The sequence below is a fragment of the Grampus griseus genome, assembly GCF_964374135.1.
Source record: "Grampus griseus genome assembly, chromosome: 20".
Classification (NCBI taxonomy): domain Eukaryota; kingdom Metazoa; phylum Chordata; class Mammalia; order Artiodactyla; family Delphinidae; genus Grampus; species Grampus griseus.
This window is the reverse complement of record NC_139014.1, coordinates 19672674-19694302: the sequence shown is the minus strand read 5'-3', so window position 1 is coordinate 19694302 and position 21629 is coordinate 19672674. Positions and strand designations below refer to the sequence as shown.

General features: G+C 44.8%; 3 protein-coding genes across 5 annotated transcripts in view; 1 reads left to right on the top strand and 2 right to left on the bottom strand.

Moving 5' to 3' along the window:
• Window positions 1-297: 297 nt before the first annotated feature.
• KLHL10 (kelch like family member 10) lies at window positions 298-5884 on the top strand (the record flags this gene model as incomplete). Its single annotated transcript, XM_082679508.1, has 5 exons — window positions 298-491; window positions 2884-3373; window positions 4237-4854; window positions 5141-5290; window positions 5510-5884. 5 exons carry the CDS (start codon window positions 298-300, stop codon window positions 5882-5884), a joined length of 1827 nt encoding a protein of 608 aa, XP_082535634.1.
• Window positions 5885-6145: 261 nt separating this feature from the next.
• KLHL11 (kelch like family member 11) lies at window positions 6146-16859 on the bottom strand (the record flags this gene model as incomplete). 2 transcript variants are annotated; one of them, XR_014298336.1, is made up of 3 exons in its annotated part: window positions 6146-7958; window positions 10102-11857; window positions 16315-16859. XR_014298336.1 is itself a non-coding variant. In XM_082679289.1 (2 exons), the coding sequence occupies 2 exons, from the start codon at window positions 16857-16859 to the stop codon at window positions 10276-10278; spliced, it is 2127 nt and encodes a 708-aa protein (XP_082535415.1). In that variant the 3' UTR covers window positions 9933-10275. The 2 variants fall into 2 exon arrangements, 1 of the variants encoding a protein (XP_082535415.1); XM_082679289.1 differs by lacking the exon at window positions 6146-7958 and having other exon boundaries at window positions 9933-11857.
• Window positions 16860-17797: 938 nt separating this feature from the next.
• The window catches only part of ACLY (ATP citrate lyase), a 42650-nt gene continuing 38818 nt past the window's right edge, over window positions 17798-21629 (bottom strand). For both annotated transcript variants that reach the window (XM_082678942.1, XM_082678943.1), the window contains 4 exons: window positions 20063-20176; window positions 19615-19697; window positions 19256-19332; window positions 17798-18837 (listed from right to left, as the gene is read on the bottom strand). In XM_082678942.1, the coding sequence (XP_082535068.1) occupies window positions 18743-18837; window positions 19256-19332; window positions 19615-19697; window positions 20063-20176 (369 nt within the window). In that variant the 3' untranslated portion in view covers window positions 17798-18742. The remainder of the gene's footprint in view (window positions 18838-19255; window positions 19333-19614; window positions 19698-20062; window positions 20177-21629) is intronic.

Sequence of the window (21629 nt, the reverse complement as noted above, 5' to 3'; positions counted from 1 at the left end):
GTGGTCACGTCCTGCTTGTGGTTGGTTGCGGAAGATGTGGGGTGGTCTTCAGCCTGAGTGATGCCATGGGGGCGGGGGGGGAGGAATGAGGACAGGGACAGGAGAGAGTTCCAGAACCTGACATCACAATCCTGAGAGTGATGTCACAGCGGGCCCAGGATTCTGGAACTTGGGCTGCCTGCTGGGCCCAATGTGAAAGGTATAGTAGGAAGAAGGAGTGACAGCTGGCTAAAGGGCCCCGACCACCCTCCCCGACACCCTAGGAGAGCAGCCTGGCTCCCCTTGTCCCAGGGCACCATGGAGATGGAGAGCACGGCGGCCTCCGCAGGTTTCCACCAGCCTCACATGGAGAGGAAGATGAGTGCGATGACCTGTGAGATCTTCAACGAGCTTAGGCTAGAGGGCAAGCTCTGCGACGTGGTCATCAAGGTCAATGGTTTTGAGTTCAATGCCCACAAGAACATCCTCTGTAGCTGCAGTTCCTACTTTAGGTACAACACGGTTGCTGGACTAAGCCAAAAGGGGGAATGGGGCTCATTCTGAGACATTTTGGTTCATTTCATATTTCCCACCCCATTATCTTAAGTTTAGGGACACTGTCAAAGCCCTGGGCTCCTGTAGACTGGCTCCTTTGTCTTCTGAAGAGGCACAGCTAGGGCCAGAGCCTCTTGTGTCTCATTTTCAACTAGATTTCAACCAACTATTGGTGGGCCAGATGCTTTTTTTCTTTGATTTTCACCCAAACCAACCTTTGGGAAGGTTGGACACCTGTAGTGGGTTTCCTACTTAAACCTAGATGACAGTGCCACTCCAGCCACCCCTTAAGCCCCTATCTGAGACTATCTCAAACAGGGTGACAAATTAACAAGGACTGAGAGGGTGGGAAGGGGGATGAGGGGAAAGAACCAAGGAAATATTTTTCAGAAGAAAAAAGGAGTTTGAGCCAAAACTATTGTAACCCAGGAAGTAAAAGACCTATTTTGTTCATGAGCTGAAAATATGTGAGTACTCGGTTCCAATGAAGATATGATAAGTGCGTGCCACCCGTTGCTAAAAATTCTCATTCATCTAGACCTAGAGCAGGGTATACAAAATGACCAAATAGTGACTATTTTAAGCTTTGCAGGCCATACAGTCTCTGTCACAACTACTCCACTCTGCCTTTAGTAGGAAAGCAGCCACAGACAATACTAAATGAAAGGGCATGGCTCTGTTCCAATAAAATTATTTATGAATACCGAAATTTGAATTTAACTTCCAGGTGTCACAAAATATTTTCCCCCCAAAAGAAAAGAAAAAAATGTTTCCCCATTTAAAAATGTAAAAAATATTCTTAGCTCACGTGCAGTACAAAAACAAGAGTTGGCCTGAATTTGGCCAAGAGGCTGTAGGTTTTCAGACCTCTTCTCTAGAGAATTTGATCTCTGAGCCCACATTCCCTTAAACTTCCTAGAAAAAGGAAGGAAAAATATATTAGAGCAGGGACTTCTGTCCTCTGCAACACCTAGAGAAGTACCTAGCTACATAGTAGGGACCCAATAAGTTGTTGTAGAATAGTAGTCATTTTACTCATTCAATAATTATTTATGGAGTGCCCATTTTGTGACAGGTACTGGAAATAAAACAATGTATAAACATTCCTGTTCTCGTAAAGTTTACCTTCCAGTAGGGGGAACAGGCATTTAATAAATAAAATACATATTACGTCATAAGTGCTAGGGAAAAAAAGAAGATGGAGAGGGGTCAGTGGTAATTTTAAATAGGATTATCACTTTGCTGACAAAGTGACATTCGAGCAAAGACTTCAAGGGGCTGCGGTCTTGGGAAATAACGGAGATCTTGGGGGAGCCTTCCAGGCAGAGTACGAAGCAAAGTGCACAGATGGAAGCATCTCTGGTGTATTCAAGGAAAGCAAGGCCAGCAGGGCTGGAGCAAGGTGAGGAGGAAGGTGAGAGGAAATATGGTTAGAGAGGTATTCATGGTCCAGATCTCAGAGGTCTCTTGTAGTCCCTGGTAAGGACTTTGTATTTTACTCTGAGTAACAAGGGAAGTCAGTGGAAGGTTCTGAGCGGAAGAGGAGCATCAACTCATAAGGAGCATGCTGGTGTCTGGGATAAGACTATAAACTCTGGAGGTGTCAAAAGCAGAAGCAGAGAGATCAGTTGGGAGGTTTACTTCCAATAATCTAGGCAAGAGCTGGTGGTGGCTCACACCAAGAAGGTAGCAATGAGAGAGGTGAGAAGCGATCAGATTCTGGATATGTGTTGACTGAATAATACTTGTTTTTTTTTTGTGGTACGCGGGCCTCTCACTGTTGCAGCCTCTCCCGTTGCAGAGCACAGGCTCCGGACGCGCAGGCTCAGTGGCCATGGCTCACGGGCCCAGCCGCTCGGCGGCATGTGGGATCTTCCCAGACCGGGGCACGAACCCGTGTCCCCCCAGTCGGCAGGCGGACTCTCAACCACTGAGCCACCAGAGAAGCCCAATAATACTTGTTTTAAAAGTGTATTTGCTCAAGTTTAATTTCCTTAATTAAGATAGAATTTGGTGGGCAATGGGCTGAGACAGAAAAAGACCTCGGTCTTACTCCCAGCTGTAGATACCAGTTTCTCCATCCACAAAATGGGAAAAAGCCTACTTATCATGAAGATAGGAATAAAAGTGACCGAAGTCAAAGTTCTTGGAAAGGTTCTCTTGACCACTGTATAAAACCTACCCTCCTCCCCCCGCTTCCTCACGCCAATTTATTTCCAATTTACTTATTGTGCACACTATTTGGAAAATGTCCAAATGTCCCACAACAAGAGAAGGTGGCGGGGGTAGGGAACATGGCAAACTAGAGAGAAGTATTTCAGTGACCGCTAGTTTCTTTCTTTCTTCCAGAGCTTTGTTTACAAGTGGCTGGAACAACATTGAAAAGAAGGTATACAACATCCCTGGCATTACCCCCAACATGATGAAGCTAATTATCGAATATGCGTACACCCGGACCGTCCCCATCACACCAGACAACATGGAGAACCTGCTGGTTGCTGCAGACCAATTTAACATCATGGGTATTGTCAGGGCTTGCTGTGAGTTCCTCGAGTCGGAGCTGTGTTTGGATAATTGTATCGGCATCTGCAAGTTCACAGACTACATCTACTGCCCTGAGCTGAGGCGGAAGACCTACACGTTCATACTGCACAACTTTGAGGAGATGGTGAAAGTCTCAGAAGAGTTTTTAGAGCTCTCAGTCACTGAACTTAAGGATATCATTGAGAAAGATGAGCTCAACGTCAAACAAGAAGATGCTGTATTTGAGGCCATTGTAAAATGGACTTCTTATGACCCCCAAAATAGGAAGCAGCATATTTCAGTCTTGCTTCCCAAGGTCGTTTAGTTATTCTTTTGTGGGATGCTTAATTGCTTTTTTTTTTTTTTTTTGCCTGTGCCACATGGTTTGTGGGATCTTAATTCCACAACCAGGGATCGAACCCATGCCCCTGCAGTGGAAGCTCAGAGTCCTAACCACTGGACTGCCAGAGAATTCCCTTAATTGCTCACTTTTGATTCATTTATCCCAGAGGGATTGTCCCAAGAGCCATACTCAGATGTTTGACAGATTCCAAGGCTGTAGTTATACTTACATATACTTATATATGTACCTCTACAGAAGGCATCCCCTGCTATTCTCTGGAATTTTGCAATTTTCTTTGCCCTTGACATTGCTAGTTCCTTCTGCTCCAGTTATATTCTCTTTGACCAAGATTCTCCCTGGTAGTGGGGGAAGGAGAGGGCAGGCCTTCAAAAGAATTCTAAAGGGTCTTCCTCTCACCCCTTTCCTTCTGTGAGTTTCCCCAACCAAAACAGGAGTTGGACAAGAAACCAGATCATGGGCATTGCACTCAATTGTAGCCATTTGGTGCTAATTCATGTTATTTTACATATAGAGACATAGATATCCAATTACTGAATAATGACCACAGCTTTTTCTGGTCTAATAGTCCTGTCCAGGGGCCAAGGAATGGACTAGCTCTGTGACCACTTGAGGTGGCTTCTATCTCGCTCATTCTCAGCATCCAATGTATACCACCTCCAAAACACAAATATTTAAACTGTGAGCTGTAAATTACAAAAACAAAACAAAACATGATCCTACTGCATTCGGAGAAGACTGTAAAACTGCGGGCTTAAGGACATGGGTTTTCCAGACACCACACCTAGTCTGAATGACTTTCTCTATTTCCTTCTTAGGTTCGCCTGGGTCTAATGCATGCTGAATACTTCATGACCAATGTTAAGATGAATGACTATATCAAAGACAGCGAGGAATGCAAGCCAGTCATCATTAATGCACTGAAGGCCATGTATGACCTAAACATGAACGGATCTTCTAATTCTGACTTCACCAACCCACTCACCAGGCCCCGCCTGCCCTACGCCATCCTATTTGCAATTGGTGGCTGGAGTGGTGGGAGCCCCACCAATACCATTGAGGCATATGATGCTCGGGCAGACAGATGGCTGAATGTCACTTGTGAGGAAGAGAGTCCTCGTGCCTACCACGGGACAGCTTATTTGAAAGGCTATGTTTATATCATTGGGGGGTTCGATAGTATAGACTATTTCAATAGTGTCAAGCGTTTTAACCCAGTCAAGAAAACGTGGCACCAGGTATCCCCGATGCACTCCAAGCGTTGCTATGTCAGCGTGACAGTCCTCGGTAATTTTATTTATGCCATGGGAGGATTTGATGGCTATGTGCGTCTCAACACTGCTGAACGTTATGAGCCAGAGACCAACCAATGGACACTCATTGCCCCCATGCATGAACAGAGGAGTGATGCGAGTGCCACAACACTCCATGGAAAGGTAAGACCCCAGGGGAAGGGGGGGTTAGGAGATGTGAAAGCAAACAGGCCTGGAAATAATGGATGGAAAACAGAAGTGGCAGGATTCACTTTGCAATACTAACTCCTTCATCAAATGACTATCTTTTCTGATTTTACTTATTAAAAAGCAATGCGTGCACATGTGGAAAAAAGAAACTCAGACTGAAGACTGGCATCAGAAGTGTCCCCTGCCCCAGCCACCACCATATACACACCCTTTCTTTCTACTCCCCAGTTTTAATAATCTTGGAACTCTCTTCACACAGGTCTACATATGTGGTGGGTTTAACGGAAATGAATGCCTGTCAACGGCAGAAGTGTACAACGCTGAGAGTAATCAGTGGACAGTCATAGCACCCATGAGAAGCAGGAGGAGTGGAATAGGCGTAACTGCTTATGGAGAACACGTATATGCGGTGAGTTGCTTTTGTACAACAAAAATTATAGCCCTACATTTCCTATTAGCAAATAGGTTTACACTACCACTGGGAAGAATCTGAAAGCTTCTTTCCATGGAAGATAGTGGAAGAGGGAGGTATGAAATCACTGGTCCCCCCCGCCACCCCCAAAGAGGGCATCCTCAGCAAACAGAAGCGATGGTTAACAGCCAGCTGTGTTTCCTCTGCTGTCCACAGGTAGGCGGCTTTGATGGAGCTAATCGACTTAGGAGTGCAGAAGTCTACAGCCCAGTGGCTAATATCTGGCGCACAATCCCCACTATGTTTACTCCTCGTAGCAATTTTGGTATTGGGGTGGTAGACGACCTCTTGTTTGTGGTGGGTGGCTTTAATGGCTTTACCACCACCTTTAATGTTGAGTGCTATGATGAAAAGACCGAAGAGTGGTATGATGCTCATGACATGAGTATATACCGCAGTGCTCTGAGCTGCTGTGTGGTACCAGGGCTGGCCAACGTTGAGGAATACGCAGCTAGACGAGGCAACTTCACAGGATTAGCACTGCGCGATGAAGTAAGGCATTCCGCCTCGACAAGTACCCTACCTGTATGAGCCTCTTCACTTAGCTAATAAAAAGTCTAAGCAAGCAATAAGAATTTTCTTTTAAATAAATGCAGTGTTTAAACTTCTAGGAGTATTGGAAAATGTTCAACTTAAGGGAGCCAAGGGTTGCATGACTGAAGGGAATAAGAGGGGAGGAAGAAAGCAATTATATTCAATGGTGCAGAGTTAAAAAGGAAAAATCACAGTGCAAATCAGCTCTAAAGAAATACATTTATTTAAAACTTACATTGAGATGATTAGTAGCTATAACACAGAACAAGATAGCTTAGGAACATAAAACAAGCTATTTTACAATGTAATGTCTCAAAGCGTCCTAAATTCTATATCTCCTCTGACTTAAGGGGGGGCAGTCAAGATTATACTTGCAGTAGATAGGGGCTTGATACTGTCAGCCCAGAAAACTCACTATATCAACTGGAACTAAATATTTATTTTACAAATAACTCAAAGAGCCCCAGCACATGGATCGTAAGCTCTTCAACCATGTAGCAAGCACTACTTTTCAGGAGTGCATTATGCAGGAGGATTAAGTTAACAAGTGCCCTACTGTATGTGCTTCACTGTCAGACATTTCCAGTAATGGTCATGGAGAGTAAGACAAAAGCCCCACAAAGGTAATCAACAAAGAGTGGTTATTTGCTATCTAATTAAATTCCTTGAAGCAAAATGACGATTCTGTTATTGTTATTGTATTACATCACGACTATGAGCTGTTTTGTTTCCAATGACCAAAACATATTATAATAGTAAGCATTATAACAAAAACAAAAATGGACTATTCTCAAGAAAGTAACAAACTGGAGTGACGAACTGTGACAGAATGTTTAACAGTTTAAAAAAGGAGAGACTGAATTGTTTCTCCAAATATTCTACACTTAAATGACAACCTATACACACCCTATGTTTCTAGTGTAGGCAGAGAACTTGCTTCACAATTCTACATATTTGGAAAAGACGTGAAATGTGGCCGATACACTTAGTTTGAGGCAAGTACAAAAAAAACCTCCCTTTGGTTATGCTCGATTAGGCCAAGTAACTAAAATATACAATTCAGCTTATGTGTCTACCAATAGTATAGTGTTCATATTAGAATTATGAAGCAGAGAATGAAGTATTTACACATACCACGTCTACACTAGCAAGAAACCTAAAGAGGAAAAAAAGTGTGCCCTAGAAACTGCCTTACCAGCAGCCTGAGGAGTTTAATATACAGAAGAACAGAAATCTGCCATAAACACTATCTTTCTATCTCTTCAAACTTCTGTCCTACATAAAAAAAGATTTCAAAATTTTTTTTGTCCCAGAAATACAATACAAAATCAAGTAATCAAGACAAAACTGATGTCAATGAATTTTGAGGGTTTTTTTTTTTTTTTTTTAGCAAAGTAGTTTTGAATTGGCACAGCAAAAGCAAAGTTGGGTATCAAGATACACAAGACTAATCATGCAAACAACTGCAAGTGAGATGTATTACTTAAACACTAAGCTCATGACTGACATTCTCAATATATACACTGATTTTTTTTTTTTAAACCGTGGTGGGGTAGGTATAGTTAAAGGATATCCATTCTAAGATACAAGCAGCCTCACTCATATAGGTATTACTTTTTGGTATAATCAATTTCTCTCTTTTCCTTCTACAAAACAAAAACAAAAGCAAAAAAGGTTTGCTTGAATACACATTAAGCTGTCTTTTTAAAGCTGCATTTTTAACTTCTTAAGTTATCAAACACAATCTTTAAGGTTTCATCAAAAAGGAAATTTCTTTCCCAAAGAGCCACTTTAGGCTGGTCATCATAATCAGAACCTTTCCAAATACTGCAGGAAGTTACTTCCAGTTTAGAATTTCAGAATGTCAGCCTTGAACAGATTTAAGCAAATCTGGTTTCTTTCCTTATTAACAAGTTAGTTAGGATATTTCAGAAACACAAGTTACTGATGTGAAATCACACATGTGAATTCAAAGATGAAAATTAGGAATCCAGTAGTCAGGAACCCTGCACACATCGTCATGCAAGGAAGGAAGGACTTACCCTCTCTTTCCAGCCATGGCCTCGGCTGCCTGCCGAGTTAAAAAACAACAGTTTCAATCACGTTTTCAAAACCAGATTCTACCTAAATCTTATGAGTTATGACTTCCGCCACATCATGTGAAAAAAAGATAACCCTACAAATAACTTGGTAATGACTGTCTCAGAAGACAACTCTGAGACAAAAAAAAAAAAGGCAATCAAAAACCTTACACCCTTCTGGAGAGAAACTGGCACCTTAGTGAGCTACTAAATTATTTCAACAGCACCAAGAAAAGGCAGTTTGCTAGCACAGTCTATCAGAGAGAAATGAGAACTTCATTCAATGAGCTTTCCTGTCTTACTTGCATAGACCTCTCACAACTACTTAGCACTTCTCAGAATCCAAATAGCTTTTATTAAAATAACTACAAATAAATGGAAATTAAGAAAACAGTAGAGGTGGGGTAGGATAATATATCCTCATATAGAAATAAGACTTGCAGGGCTTCCCTGGTGGCGCAGTGGTTGAGAGTCCGCCTGCCGACGCAGGGGACACGGGTTCGTGCCCCGGTCCGGGAAGGTCCCACATGCCGCGGAGCGGCTGTGCCCGTGAGCCATGGCCGCTGGGCCTGCGCGTCTGGAGTCTGTGCTCTGCAGTGGGGGAGGCCACAACAGTGAGAGGCCCGCGTATCGCAAAAAAAAAAAAAAAAAAAAAAAAAGAAATAGACTTGCAGTCTCCCATCCCTACCCCGGCCTAAATTAAATGGTTTTAAAGCAGATTTCCAACACATTATTGAAAAACTTTGTCCTAGGCAGGGATACCGATTCAGAAATTTCAGTTAAGCTCTTAGTATAGAGTCCAAGGGCTAAACATTAATAGTCTCACAGCACACTGAGAGCCAAAATTCCTGGTTGTGCTTTTTTTCCTTTTGATGTTTGATCCAACTAATAAGATTAACTATAATGGACTAGGGGGAAAAAAAAATCACTGTACTTGGAATTCACCTTCTAGAATGGTATTCCAGAATGTCTAAGAAGGTAGAGACATTCTGAAAGAAACAAGAAAAGTATACTGGACCCACACTTCAAACCATTAGAGCAGGAGTCCCTTATGTTAACTGAGTGCTAAAAGTCAACCTAAGTGCTAATTTGCATAAAGCCTGGGCGCAGATAAGAATATCAGAAGAATGCATAAAAATAAATAAAAGAAAACCAAAGTGATAAATTTTTAAGAGCCATAATTATGCGCCCAAATGTAGTATTCTAGGCTCAGGCAAAGTTCCAATGAAAGTCTAGGGCAACTGGATAAAACATTGTAATAATCCAGGCTGAGAAATAATAAGGCTTCTCTTTAGCAACATTTCTCTAAATTGTTACTTCCTTCCCATTTTGAAGGAAGTTTCTTTTAGAAAGGAATGGTAAGGATTCCATACAATATGCATCAGAGCAAAAGTTAAAACTGAAGGCATTGTGTCGATTGTCATTGGCATTATTTACACTCATTAATTTATCTTCAAATAAGCCTGCAACTCCCGAAAAAAGCGTTTTTAAATTTTTCGGTGCCTTTGATTTCTTACTCTAGACTAATAATACTTTTCTTCTTAGAGAAATAAATCTCACAGATATGACTTCTTCTGTATTCAATCAGTCAGCTAAAGATCAGTACTCTTGCCAACTACCACTGTCTCAGAGCGATGACTTGAAGTTTATAACACAGTTGCTAAAGAAATGAAAAATACTCAAAAAATGCATGAGCCAATCACAAAGTTCTTATCAATCATCTCTTCTAGAAATAAACAAGACAGCATTTGTAGATAAACAAATATAAAGAAGTATCAATGCAAACATTCTGAAATCACCTTGCTGAAATACTGTGCTTTTCCCTTCAAATTTCAATCTCACTATTGCACATACCTCCTGTAGATGACGGCTCAATGCATAAATTCTGATCTTGTCAAAACCAACCATTCGGGAAAAAAATGAAAAAGATTATCAAAGTAAATGTGCAAATATAACTGGTGCTTAAAGCATGTTCAAAACATAAGACCCTAAGACAAAGGAGTTAAAACTTGCTGGCAGACAAACAGTCAAGTAACTACACCTGGTTTTTCCACTTATCTTTAGTAAGATCTTATTCAGCTAATACACACGCAAACCAAAGATGGATAAAGACTGCAAACTAACAAAAATTACCATGTATTGAATTGATCTTCCCATTCTTCAGTTTTTGACTATATCTCCTTTATATGGGGCGATAATCAGTTCATGTAGAAAATAAGTTATTGACATACTTTTTCAAGTAACAGTCTGGGTATCTTCAGCCTCATGAACAGGTATAACGGTTTTGAGCTGCACATATCAGAGAACCTAGCATTCTATCTGAGAGCTTGGCACTCGTCGCATGTTTAGGGCGTGTCGATGTATTTCTTGCATCTGTCTGATCCGGTCCTTCTGCCACATTAAGTTTTGAGGCATAGGATATCTCTGAGTGCCATGCAAGTACCGGTATGGGATTCTCACATGGCAGGCAGTGGCTCTACAACGAGGCTGTGGCATGGGAGGAAGAAGCATCCACCTCTTTCTCTCGGCACAATATCGGTAAGCTTCTTTCCGATACTGTTTGTCAATATCGTCACTGTTTTTCCAGCCTCCAATAATGAAAACGTCATCTTTGTAATAGCAAATGGCCGCTCCTTCGATGCTTAGGACTTCTGGAGGTAAGCTTTCAAGGATCTCATCGGAAACTTGGCTGGCAATTTTTCTTACTGCCTCTTCATTTTCTAAAGAATAGCTCTTGGGACAGCATGAGGCTGTCTGATAAAAGTTTGAATTGACCACAGACATTTGGAAAAAGCAGTAATTGTCAATAAGTGGCAAAGATTCCACATCTTGCCACTGTCGAGTCTCCGTATCATAACAAGTGATGACAGCCTTTAATCCATCTTCAGTGTCCCGGTCCACAGGAGTGCGGGCAGCGATGTACACAAACCGGTCTTCAATGGCTAGTGCTTTAACATCTCGAAGAATCTTTGGTGCTGATTCCAAGTTGTGCCATTTATCAAGCTCGGGATTATAAACAGTCACATCTTTAAAACCAGGACTGAAGTTGCCATGTCCTCCAATGCTGTATAGCTTCCCTTTGACTTCTGTTAGTCCAAAAGAATGCTTCCTTGTCATCAGACTACAAACGTGTTCCCAGGTATTCAAGTTTGGGTTATACCTTTCCACAGTTTTAGCAAACCCTGGTTCCATCGACCCAGCAACATACACGTAGGATTCTGTTACTGCAACAGCATGTCCATCAAGGTGATTATGAATATGGGGTAGGTTTACCCATCTGTCCTCATCGACAAAATATCCCACACATTCACTTAAATAGTCCCCTCCTTCTGACACGCCTCCAATAACCATGATCACGTCCATGTTTTGCCCATAGCGAGGTAATAATGAGACATGAGAAGCAGGATGCTGGAACGTGCCAGACTGTATATTCTCGGCTCTAAGAGCATGCCTCTCCACTGCGTCGGCCACTAACTTGACACAAACTTCATTATTGGCCACCAGCCTCTCTGGTTTGACATGACGAGTAAGGTAAGTAGGTTTCATCTGGGACAATCTGAGCAATTTAAAAAGTTCTTCAAAGTATCTCTCTCTCTCTTCAGCATTTCTCTGAACCCATTTCAAAACGGTTTCAAATAGAACCTCTTCAGAATCAACTGTAATCTCCAAGTCTGACAGCCAGTCTCGAATGAGGTGGAACGGTAAAGTATAAAATTCCTCATCCTGAATTACTTTGTGGAAGTTTCTCCGTATCATATCCGCAGCTTTCAGAGCAAGTTGGCTTAGAGTATACATGTGAGCTAAACTATGAATGGCCACACAATTAGACAGATGAAGTTTTTTCTTGAGAAATTCTCCACAAAATTCTTTTAAACGAATTAATAGGAACCTAAAATCAAGAAAAAGAGAAAGAATTTTCAAATGTGCGTATTTTATGTGGCTGTACTTTTGAGAGCATCTGAATTATAAACTGAAATGTAAGCTTCATCTCACTTCATGCACAACACCTGAAAAAGCATATCCTCCCAAATTAAAAAGGATTGTGCTGAAAAGTAGGTTTAAAAGCATATATAAAAATCATCTTTATATATTTTAAATTATTTCCATTAGATAGTTTATATGTACTATATATTACACAAAGTATGTATAATACACACACACACAGAATTTTTGATTATGTAAGGTGTTTCAGAACATATCCTTCAATAAAGTGCAACAGTCCCATACTTTATTTCCACTTTAACTTGCCCTTGGCAAAGGCAAATCCCTATCCAAGGTTGTCTCTGCCATCCTGCCCTAGTCCTTTGCCAGCAACCAGCCTCTTCTTAGGTGAGGCTGGGTCTCAGTGAAGAGAATTTCTTTAGCATCAGCTACATGGTACAGGAACTGTGACTCCTGGGAGGCTGTCTGGTCAGCTCTCAGAGGGAATGGCGGTGCAGGCTTTGTGTCAGAGGTTCTAATCCTCTCTTCACCAGAGCTTTCTCCTTGAGTAGCCCAGGGGTGGGGGCAGGGGTGGTGCTCAGGGGTTTTGTCCTGAGCTGGGTTCTCATTAAAGCAGGTGAGGCAAGACAAACGAAAACATCTGAAGAAGCCAGGAAATAAAACAACAACAGAAAACGTGTAGGATGGTCCACGTTACAAAAGTAAAGAAAGTAGTTTGGCATGTAGCTGACTAGATGTTGTTTGCTCACATAAATTAATCTGGCAGAATTCAGCCCCAGGGGTGGCCAATTTGAGACCACTGCTGAAGAGTAAGTCCCCAGAACTGAGAACATTAAATAATGTAAGAACGACTTCATCGGGACTTCCCTGGGGTCCAGTGGTTAAGATTCCGTGCTTCCACTGCAGGGGACGCGGGTTCCATCCCTGGTTGGGGAACCAAGATCCCACAGGCCGCTTGGCACGGCCAAAAAAGGAAAAAAAAAAGGAATGACTTCATCAGTCCAGGCCTCTCTCACGTCAGTAACCATTTGCTATTGTGATTATTGTGCTTAATAACTGACTGCGATATGAAGATGAATCCCAAGACAGGCTCCCTTCACCCTCTCCAGAGAACACACCATCTCAGACATAAAACAGAGACAAGGTTGAGTGGTAAGAGCTCTAGTGGCTCTCAAACATGTCGGTGCCAGGGTCACTCACTCCTGGGCTGCCCCACCCCCTACTTCTGATTTTTGGCAGGCACTCCAGGTAAGCCGACACGTATCCCCTTGGACGGGAATTTGGAAACACTGCTCTATGAAAACAATAGCTACTGTATACTGGGCACGCGCCATGTGACAGGCATCATGCTGGGCACTTCCTATTATCCCTTCAGGTTGTAGGTGCCTGCAAGGTAGGTGTGATCAACAGAAAGAGTATATGGGGGGAGGTGGGGAGGTAGTAAAGGAATCCTGCCTCAGAGCTGATGGGTGAGGTTGGATGTGATGGTTGCAGGGCGCTTAGTGCCAAACACAAGGCAGCTGCTCAGCAACTGACATATGGAGAGAAGTTAAAGTGTTAAGTCAACTGCCTGGGGTGTTCTCTCCTCTCCTCACCCCAATTCTCCAGTAAAGCAGCAGTAAATCTGAAAGAACACAAGCTCACATGACAGAAGCAAACGCGGCTTGAATGAGTGCAATGACCCTTCTCTATCCATCTGCATTCAACAAACCTCCCTCTCTTCTCTCAGACCTACATCCACCCACCCAACCCCACCCTCAAACAGATGACCCAGTCTCATGCTTTGAGAAAACAGAAGCAGTCAGGCAGAAACTTCATTTTCCCACTACCTTTTTTTTTTTTTTTTTGGCCACACCTCGCAGCTTGTGGGATCTTAGTTCCCCGACCAGGGATTGAACCCGGGCCCCGGCAGTGAGAGCACCTAGTCCTAACCACTGGACTGCCGGGGAATTCTCTCCCACTATCCAATCTGTCTGCCTAACAGCTGTACCCTATACTCTGCCTTCCCAGTCCAACTTCTCCACTTTTAATATGGATTCCATCCCCTTCTTGGTTTCAAGGACTTTGGTCCTATAACATCAATTTCTCCTCTTCCACAGATTCATTTTCCATCAGCACACAAACACGCTCCACTATCTCCTGTCTTGGGGTTGGGGGGGAAGACCTTCCTGGACTCCTCTCCACACATGTCCATGTGTATCATTTTTCTGGTCCTCTTGACAGTCAGACTTAAATGGCTCTTGTCAGTGCCATCAGGGACCTCTATTATCACCAAATCCAATGATCACTTACAGTTGACAGAGCTGACATGATTGGCTACTCCCTCCTTGACACACTTTAGGCTTCCATGGGATCAGTCTCCTCCGCTGGTTCCTCTTTACCATTCTGGAGAACCCCAGGGCTCAGTCCCGCTGTTTCTCTTTTCTATCTAGACTCTCTTCCTAAGTAATTTCATCCAGTCCCGAGGCTTTAATTACCACCTATTGCTAATTTCCTTCCAATCTGTAGCTCCCAGTGCTCTTCTATACAACTGCCTACTAGACACTTCCTGGACGAAAAACCAAACTCCTGATTTTCCTCCCAAACACTTTCCTGCAGTCTTTCACATCTTAATAAATAATGAACGAACTCCATCTTTCCAGTGGGTCAAAAAACTAGCAGTCTTTTCCCTAACCCCCCACATCAAATCCATCAGCAAATGCATCTCCTCTGCCTTCAAAATATGTCTAGAATCAAAGCATTTCTCATCACTCTTCCTTCTCCCTCCTCAATCCAAACCTCCACTACCATTGCCACAACCTCCTAAACTAGTCTCTCTGCTTCTGCCCTTGCAGCCCCTTCCCCACCACCTCATCCTTTTTCTCAACACAACAGCATTCTCCAAATCAAAGTGCATCATTCCTCTAGCCCAAACCTTCCCATGTCATTCAGAGTAAGAGCCCAAGTCCTTCCACAGGCTGACAAGGCCCTGTGGGATCCGGATCCATCCCCATTACCACCTTCAGGCCTCTCCTACTCCTCTCACCCTGCATCCCTTTGATTCAGCCACACTGGCCTCCTGCTATTCTCTAACACCCAGACAAGCACCACCTCAGGACAAGCACCTGTGTCCCCAACCTGAAACACCCTTAACCTCACTTCCTTCGGTTCTTTGCAAAATGTCTTCTTCACAAGGATTTCTCTATCCATCCAATTTTAAAAACAGCTCCTTTACACCAGCACTTTCTATATGCCCCACCATCCTTCATTTTTCAAAACAGCTCTAGCAATCACCTAACATGCTGTTTTATTTATTGTCCATCTACCAATGTAAGTGCAATGTGGAAAGGGACTTTCGTCTGTTTTGTTCACTGCTGAATTCCCAGCAGCTTAGAACCCAGTGTCTGAACTGATGCATAATAGGTACTCAATAGGTATTTGTTCAAATAACGAATGTGTAACATAATACCGCCCCCAAAGACTCCGCCCCACCTCCAAACTGCATTCACCTGCCTCCTACCTAGTCTCTGGAACATCCATCTGGGCCCCCTACAATCCATCTTCCCCAGCAGCAGGATCATCTTTAAAAATATTTAAATCAGATCATTTCTTTAGCCAGCTTCCCATCACCCAGTAAAATCCAAACTCCTTTTCCCAACGCATTTCACACACCCTTCTCCCCTTCATCCACTAGATCACTGAGTTTTCCTTTTTTACTTCTTCTCTAAGCCAAATGAGATCCCGCCCAAGGGCCTTTGCGCTATCTGCCAGAAATGGTCATTCCCCATGTTTGCATGGCCAGTACTCCGTTGCCGTTTAAAGGTCTGTTTAAATGTCACCTCCTCAGAAAGGTCTTTCCTCTACGCAATCACTATCCTTTCATCCTTTTTATTTTATTTTAATTTATTTTATTTGCGGTACGCGGACCTCTCACTGTTGTGGCCTCTCCCGTTGCGGGGCACAGGCTCCGGACACGCAGGCTCAGCGGCCATGGCTCATGGGCCCAGCCGCTCCGCGGCATGTGGGATCTTCCCAGACCGGGGCACGAACCCGTGTCCCCTGCATCGGCAGGCGGACTCTCAACCACTGCGCCACCAGGGAAGCCCCCTTTCATCCTTTTTAAATGTCAACACAGTACTTATTACATGCGGACCTTCTTCTTCATTGCCTTTGTCCCTTCACCTGGAGTCTGACAGGGTGCCCTCGCCGGACTGGCAGGTTGCAACCTCAGCACCCAGCGCAGGGGCGGCCCCACAGCACACAGCAGGAACTCAATAAGTATCAAACGAATGCACTTCGTCAGGGCTCACTCGAGCCCACCCTGGACACTGTCCTCCCCGCCTTCTCCTGCGCCCTCCCTGGATGCGGCCCTCGGTCGGCGAGCATCCCCACCCCCGCCCTGCACATCCCGCCTTCGCCACCTACCTGTCGGCTAACTCCAGCACCTCGTGCACACTGCCCGTGCTGACGCGGATGCGCCCGGTGTACATGTACTCGATAACAGCTTCCACCGTGTCGGGTTCGGGCCCGGGCTCGGAGCTCCACTTGCGCATCTCCACCCGGCCCGAGCGGGACTCGGAGAACTGGCCCGAGAGCAGGGGCGTGAAGTACTCGGTGGCGGCGGCCAGCACCGAGCGATGGGCCCGGAACTCGCGGCCTCCCGCACCGCCGAAGCACAAGGTAATGTCGCAGAAGAGGCCCTGGCGCCGCTGCTCGTTCTGCCTCCATGACAGCTCCGAGCAGTGAGAGCTGCACTCGAAATCCTCGGCCTCCGGGCCCGGGTCGCCCCCGCTCGCCTCCATTGCAGACAAGCCAGGACCAGGCCCGAAGTCCACCGTGCCGCTGCCTCTGACTTCGGCGGCCAGCCCCGCCGAGCCGGCGGCGGCCGTCTCCATGCTCTCCATCTCTAGCACCTGCAGAGATGCAGCCGCAGCCGCCGCTGCTGCTGCCGCCACCGCCGCTGCCGCCATCTTGACGCCGCCGCCCGCGACCCCGCAGTCCCCGAAGGATCCGGCAGTCCTGGTGCGACACAGAGGGATTCTGGGAATAAGTAGTGGGCGCGGGGCGGAGCCGGCCGCCGCTGGGTCTGCGCATGCGCCCCCCCCCCCCGCCCTAACGTTGTCCCCCTCAGGTAAGGTGCAAACGTAATGCTCCCCAGTTATGACAGTCTCCCCGGGGGCCGCCCATCCACACGCCCTTGGGAGGATGGCTGTTTCCATCCCCTTAGAGAGCAGCGTGCTCTTCGTGATCGTTTTGTAAAACAAAAGCCCCCTTAGACCCTCACCCAGTGTTGTCTTGGGTGGCAACACTGGATTTTTATTTAAAAGTTTAGAATGGCCTTGGAGTAAAAATTGAAAAAGAAAAAAAAGACTCGAGACTGAGCCCCAGTTAAGTGGATGCGGGTGAGCAAGTTACTTATTATCTCTGAACTAATTTATCTTTCTAAAAAATGGGATACTATCTAGATTGGAAGACCGCTGTGAGGATTAAATGAGATGCTTGTCAGGTGTTTTACACAGTGCTTGGTCCACAGTTACTGTTCCATACATACTTGTTAAAAAGATAAATAAAAGCCACTTTGGGGCTTTAAGCAAGGGAGTGGCTCAATCAGATGCCTGTTTTAAAATGTCGCTGGTGGCTGTGTGGAGAATGGACCGTAAGGGGACAAAAGTGGAACTAAGGGCACTAAGTTATCAGACCAGATATGGGTAGATCAGAGGGGTAAATCGACAGGACTTGGCAACCAGAGAAGTGAAGGCAGGCTTTTGGCTTGAGTATCTAAGTAAAGCTTTGGTTCCCATTCACTGAGAAATGGAAGGTACAGATTCACGGGAGAAGATAGTGGGGGTTTTTTGAAGGTAGTATTTTGATTCTTTTTTTTTTTAAGAGATGGATGAACATTTTTAAAACTACATGTAGTAAAACTATTAGAAAGTACACTTCAAAGGAATGCAGATGAAAGGAAATGGATGACATGAGACAGCAGTATGTTTTCATTGTTACTATATAGTTTATTTAAACCGAACTGTGATAATACAGAGGAGAGACTGAGGTGGCAGCTGCCCAGAATCTTTGTGGATTACAGATGCAAACTGAGGACAAGTCGATAACAGACAAGTCAGTTGCATAAATACAGAGAATGTCAAGACACAAGACATTTCACAGCTTTTTGCTTGGCGCTTCCATTTTAAACATATGTATGTTACGACTTTACATTTTAAATTACTGCTCCACATATTCTGTAACAATGGCTAAGGATGCAATAGTCCTGTCCCCCTGACATTGGTCTGCAACATGGAACATTTCAGGGGGATACCAAACAAACTCTTAACACACAACATACGAAAAGATCCTAAAAAAAAAATCAGATTAATACAATGCTCTTCAGGTTATATGAGGAGGGCGAAAAGGAAAAACAACATATTAGGGGTCCTTTAAGTGGAGAGTATCTTGAGGTCTTAAAAGTGTCATTCCCTTCCTTCAAGGGGAAAACGTTTTTTTAACTAATGGAAAAAAGAAAGCAACATTGTAACACCCTACAATGAGGAAAAACACTATCCTGACAGTGCTTAGATGCTTCCATATAATAAATACAGCAGGTAGCAAAGCAAATGTTACAAGTATTGGCTGGGTTCTTATTTCTATGCTTATAAAAAAAATATTAAGCTTCTTTGTGTAGACTGAACAGTGTTAGCCTGTGGGTGTTGGTCTTCGGTGCCTGTACACTGGTGGCTGTTTACATTCCAGGCCCACCCTTTAAGCAAGCTCCAGTGCCAGCTGTCTGTGGCTATTTCCCGGGGGTGGGGGGAGGCGTTCTCGTCTTCACTTTACTGTGGCAGGGTTCCTGGCTCCATTACATGCTCATGTGCTCCGGAAGAACGTATGAGATATCATCCCATGGGTGACGATACAGCCCCTGCTTCAGCCTCTTCTGATCGAGATAGTGTCCTAACATGAAGCAAACGCATCTTTTTGTTAAGAGTTGGTGAGTTTTTTAAATTTTGGTGAGGGGGAGGAGATAAGGAAGGGAAATCTTAACTAATACAAAACAAATGGGGAAGGACATCCCGATCCATCCCCCAGGCAGATGCCAGCCTTGGTAAAAGGGGACTATTGGACTTCATTCTGTTTCCCTGGGCTAGCAATCAAACTCATTTCCAAGAACAAAGGAACAAAGATAAAGATAAGGCAGAAGTTTAAGAAAGGAAGGATTCGGAACAATGATTAAGACAAGGTGTCATCTCTCTCCCAGAAAACTGGCCACAAAGGTTAAGCGGTATACCTGAACCATGGGGTAAAACAAACAAAAACAGAAACAAACAAAAAACACAAAAACAAACACACAGAACTCTTACTGCCAACTCACCAATGAAGCCCATACTCCTCCCCAGCACAAAGATGCCATTGAGGGCTCCAATGTCAATATATTCATCAGCTTCCTCCCTGCAACACACAATCCACTTGTAGTTTTACAGTGGCTCACATGACTGCCCTCCTCCCCAAAGAAAGTACAATTTCTGCCCAGGAATGAGAAGCTAGCTCTCTTTGAACTCAAAGTAGAAAAAAGGGATGTTCTGGATGGTAGGTGTAGAGGCACTTTTTTTCTTCTTTATACCTCTCCATATTTCCTAAATCCTCTCTAATGAGCATGCGTTGCTTTTAGAGTTGGGAGGAAACACGAAAAATCAGTAGGCATTAGGAAGAAGAATATAGCTGCAAGCTCACCGAGTGAAGGACCCACAGTTTCTGAGCATGTCTACAAATGCAACTCCAATTAAACCGTCTACATTCAGGATAAGGTTTGGTTTCTGGGAAGGCAAAAAAATTCCAAGTATTTATCATTAGTACTCATTTTTGTTCCTCGTAATGTTCCACTATTACCATGACAACTATTACTACGAATTCCTGACCACCATTTAAAAGGCTCCCGCCAAAACATCCCAGTTGATTAGGAGAGACAGTGTCTTACTTAATTCCCAATGTCTAGCAAAGGACCCAACCCCTCGTTGACACTTAGTACGCCTGTTCAACTTAGTTAAACAACAGAAACAAAAGTTTCCAGAAAACCAGGTTCAATTTTAGCTGCACAGTCAAAATGTAACCTGGCTCTCATTTTCCCCGAGAAATTCAGCCAAAACTCTGATTCGGGCATTAGGGACATTTTCTTTTTTACCTTCGAGGTGGTAATCTTCTCTACTTCCAGGGCATAGTCAAGCAGGGGTGTGGCAGGGAAGTGCTGTCTGACGTAATCTTTGAGGATCTGCACGCGCATGTCTGGGTTGTTTATCTAGGAAGTGACCCAAAGTTACAGAGGAACCCACTCTAACACTGCTGTTAAAAGACATGTTCCTGGGAATACCCTGGTGGTCCAGTGGTTAGGACTCTGCGCTTTCATTGCTGGGGCCTGGATCCCTGGTTGGGGAACTAAGATTCTGCATGCTGTGTGGCACGGCCAAAGGGGGAAAAAAAAAAAGATATGTTCATGCTTGTGTCTCACACAGGTGGACACAACTGTACGTGTCATATCCAGGAGGTGTGTTTCAGGGACTTGATCCACATGTATGATTCCATGCAGCACAGATCACGACACTGCTGTGGGGCTTAAGGTTTTTTGACGTCCTCTCATATCTTATTTGAGCCTCAAAACCACCTGAGATGTGGCGATGTTGGGTAAGTCAGCCATAGGGTCAGGCAGCAGGGCTGGGGCGCCTACCCTCAATGGGAAGTCTGAGGTTCTAGCCGCTAGCCATACTGCCCACCAGCTTGGCAACGTAGTCAAGCTGTAACCAAGTTCTAGGTTTTTAACTACGCAAGCACGTGTTGGCAGTGGAGCAGCAAAGCATCCCTGAAATTCCAGGAAAACGTCTGGACCTGAGATGAATGGCGATGAACCTTCTGTTCAGAGACCCACACTAATCACCTGTTGGGGGTGGGGGGTGGGTAGTGAGACAGGTTAGGCGCCCGCCAAGTCCCGATACCACAGGGACCTCCTCCCTTGGCCAAGACACGCAAGGTCAGGATGGAGTCCAGGAAGGAAGGCACCCAAAGACTGGGCGTGGCAGCACAGGCCTGCCGCTAGCTGGGGAAGATGCCCTGCGCTGTGCGTGTGCCGTCTGCCTGGGAGGTGGCGATGGCTGAGCCAAGTTCTGTGAGCCCAGATGCAACATCCCTCAGAAGGAACCACCGTCCCTGGTTCAGTCTTTGCCATCCAGCTGCCTCTGGATCTACCCTGAGCTGGCCCAGCACGGGGATGCCTGGATCGCACGCATGACCCTCTTGTATTAATGTGAGTCATACACCCCGCTCAGAGCAGCAGAGTGAGGGCTCTGGAGCTACGGAGCCAAGGACCCCGAGCAGCTCCCCTTCTCTCGTTGCCTTTGATTTCTAAACACAGCTCACACAGGACACACAGAGGACTAGATGCCCTGTGAGAGACTCTATTAATTACTTAGAATAGTCACGCTGGCCTCTCCCAATCGGGCTGGCCCTGATTTTATTACTCTTCCCGCCCCAGTGGTGTCAGGCTTAACCACACTGACTTGCTTTGGCCGATGAAATGTCAGTGAAGAAAAAGGGGCTGTGCAACGCCCAAACAGAAGCTTCAAGAGCTTTCTTGTGGTTCTGCCACAGCTGTTTTCCTTCTGACATGAGACCAGCACCTCCTGGATAGGGGCTGCTCCTTCGGTGGAGATGACAGAGCCGTCACCGTAGCCAACCCACAGTGGATGGAGGATGAGTAA